Source organism: Nicotiana tabacum, chromosome 8 (genome assembly GCF_000715075.1).
Source record: "Nicotiana tabacum cultivar K326 chromosome 8, ASM71507v2, whole genome shotgun sequence".
In the NCBI taxonomy this organism is placed as follows: Eukaryota; Viridiplantae; Streptophyta; class Magnoliopsida; order Solanales; family Solanaceae; genus Nicotiana; species Nicotiana tabacum.
Window position 1 is genome coordinate 99,480,974 of NC_134087.1, and position 2,690 is coordinate 99,483,663.

Genomic DNA, 2,690 nt, shown 5'->3' on the forward strand with positions numbered 1-2,690 from the left:
GGTAAGGCACCAAGCTCCCTTCTTTTTTCTAATTTTTTTAATTAATAAAATAACCTGCCTATAAAATGGCATCAAAATGCTAATTAAGAAGAATTTGAGGATTATGAAATGGACTATCTCCAACGCATAATTGGACCGTCAAGAAATGGGACAAACTCGTATGTCCTGTTGTTCCTTGAAATATCCATCCAATTTAAATCGTAATACGAACGAGGGCCTACTTAGAGGGTTATAACTTATAACCAACAAAAGAGGATGGGCACAAATGACCAAGAACTGTATTGAATTTGAACATAGCGCCCTTTTTAAGTTTGTTGCAAGCCAATCATATTCTAACGAGTGTAAGCAAAGCAAGCATAAAACGATTATTTTGGTACATGCCCACTTTAGATCTCCAAATTTCCTGCGTATCCAAGCAAACAATCAGCTGTAATAGTTCCTCGATCCCCCGCCCAACCCCAAACCTTTCCAATAATTCAACTCTTGTTTGAGAACAGGATCAGTCTTCGACAGAAACTTGAAGATTCTAATTGCTTCTTTTAACTAAATGAGTACAGTAATAGAGTGAAAAGTATTTATAAAATTATAAATTGATGAGTAACCTAATAAAATGATAGACTAATTATGTTATCACATATTAAAGTCACTTTATCTTAGAAAATCTTTATACTGTCAGTATATATGATATAAATTCAAGAAATTAAATAAATAAAATCTTAACCTCCCACCAAATTGAGCGATACTGTACTAATAATTTGTTTCATAATTAGTAGTATAGCTTCCAACTTCTCACCTACCATACAGATTAATTTCCTATTTCCCTCTCCATAAAATCCATCTGTTTCCGCCCTATCAGAAACAAGCACCGTTCATCTTTCAAATTTCATACTCCTAAGTCTGTTTCTCTCGATATTCAAACCATCCATTCTTGAAAAGAAAAAAAAGAGAAACAAATATGATGAGCTGTCTCGTTTTCTCTCTTTCACTCCTTCTAATTTTCCTCCATTCTTGCACCTTGACTCTAGCCCAAACTTCTGCCACCGTCCCAGCTCCATCCGGTCCAACCAACATCACAAAAATACTCGAAAAAGCCGGTCAATTCACCACATTTATCCGGCTCTTAAAAACAACACAAGCCGGTGATCAAATCAACACACAATTAAATAATTCAAAACAAGGGATGACTGTTTTTGCACCTACGGATAACGCATTCTCGAGCTTAAAAGCTGGCACTCTCAATTCTCTAAGTTCTCAACAACAAGTTTCGCTAGTGCAATTTCATTTACTTCCCAATTTTATTTCAATTTCACAGTTTCAAACGGTGAGCAATCCGTTAAGAACACAAGCTGGTGACACTAGTCCCGGCGATTTTCCGTTAAATGTAACGACTTTAGGAAACCAAGTGAATGTGTCAACTGGCATTGTGGATGCTACTGTAGCTAATACGATTTATACTGACGGTGAGCTTGCGGTTTATCAAGTGGATAAAGTGCTTCAACCCTTGAGTATTTTTGCTTCTCCTGCGCCGGCACCGGCACCAGCACCGGCTCCAGCGACGTTAAATTTAAAGAAAAAGTCTCCGGCAGCGTTGAGTCCCAGCTCCGGCAGTGATGATGCGGTGGTAGATGATTCGGGTGCTGGTGGAGTTAACGTGCATGGGGTGGCGGTGTTGGGACTTGGAGTTTTCTTGTTTGTGTTTTGGTTGTGACGGTCGTTGTGATTGTTCGTTAGTGGTCAAATTGTGGACTCAACGGCTGTGATCGTCAACGACTACATTTGAATAATTCCTCCTCTCTCCTTTTTTTTTTTTTTTTTTGTTTTCCTCCTCTTTTCAATTTCGATGTTCAAGTGACAAGCTGTAAGATACTGAGAATCAAGTTTTGAAGTTGTCTACATTTATATGTTTTTCATTCTTCGTCCCCTCTGCTTTCCCTTGTCTCTTCCGGCTATTTGTATAAATTTACTGGGAAACAAGAAATTAACCCAAGATTAGAAAACAGAAAAGAAATATACTGTATATGTTTACGTCTGCCCTACACAAATTACGTACCATAGTAAGGAAGTTCGTGGTCGATATGGTCCCTGTCTTGGAAATGTAACATTTGAAACGTAGCAATGGCCCATTGATATATTAAAAGATTCAAAGTTCAACTATGCTAATACTGATTTACGCAGACTTAACTTGAAAATTAACATAAGAATGATCATTAAAGAATTGGTGTCCGTTCAATCATTTTGCTAGCTGGAACTTAGTCCACCTGATCATGCTTTTGGTATGACCTAAGAAGTTGCAAATCAAAAGACTGCCTTCTAATGACTAAGTAGTGAATTTGACTTCAAAAATTAGATCATCACATTCTTTACTTAGAACAAGAAACTACTACACGTTAACAAGGGAGCTAGGGGCGAATTCTGGATTTTAAAGTAGTGGGTGCTCCAGTACTTTTAGTATAGAGTTGCTAAAATTAGTGGCGGAGCCAACTTCATTTACGGGTGTTACTTGACATCTCTTCATCAAAAAATTACACTAGGTAGTTAGGTAATCCACTATCATATATTGAATTTCCTTAATTTTGCATATGTTTATCTTTTATATTGTTACATATATTCATAAATATTCGAATGTGTACTTTTTTATATTTCTAATCCTATTAGTAGAAATTCTGGTTCCGCCACTGGTTGCAACTATA

General features: G+C 36.8%; 1 protein-coding gene across 1 annotated transcript; it reads left to right on the forward strand.

The window, feature by feature from the left end:
* Positions 1-840: 840 nt before the first annotated feature.
* LOC107773248 (fasciclin-like arabinogalactan protein 11) lies at positions 841-1,910 on the forward strand. The gene has a single exon (XM_016592692.2). It carries the CDS (start codon positions 956-958, stop codon positions 1,706-1,708), a length of 753 nt encoding a protein of 250 aa, XP_016448178.1. The 5' UTR covers positions 841-955; the 3' UTR covers positions 1,709-1,910.
* Positions 1,911-2,690: the final 780 nt, after the last annotated feature.

Coding starts and splice junctions, on each gene's coding strand:
- LOC107773248 (XM_016592692.2), top strand. CDS start 956: ATGATGAGCTGTCTCGTTTTCTCTCTTTCACTCCTTCTAATTTTCCTC.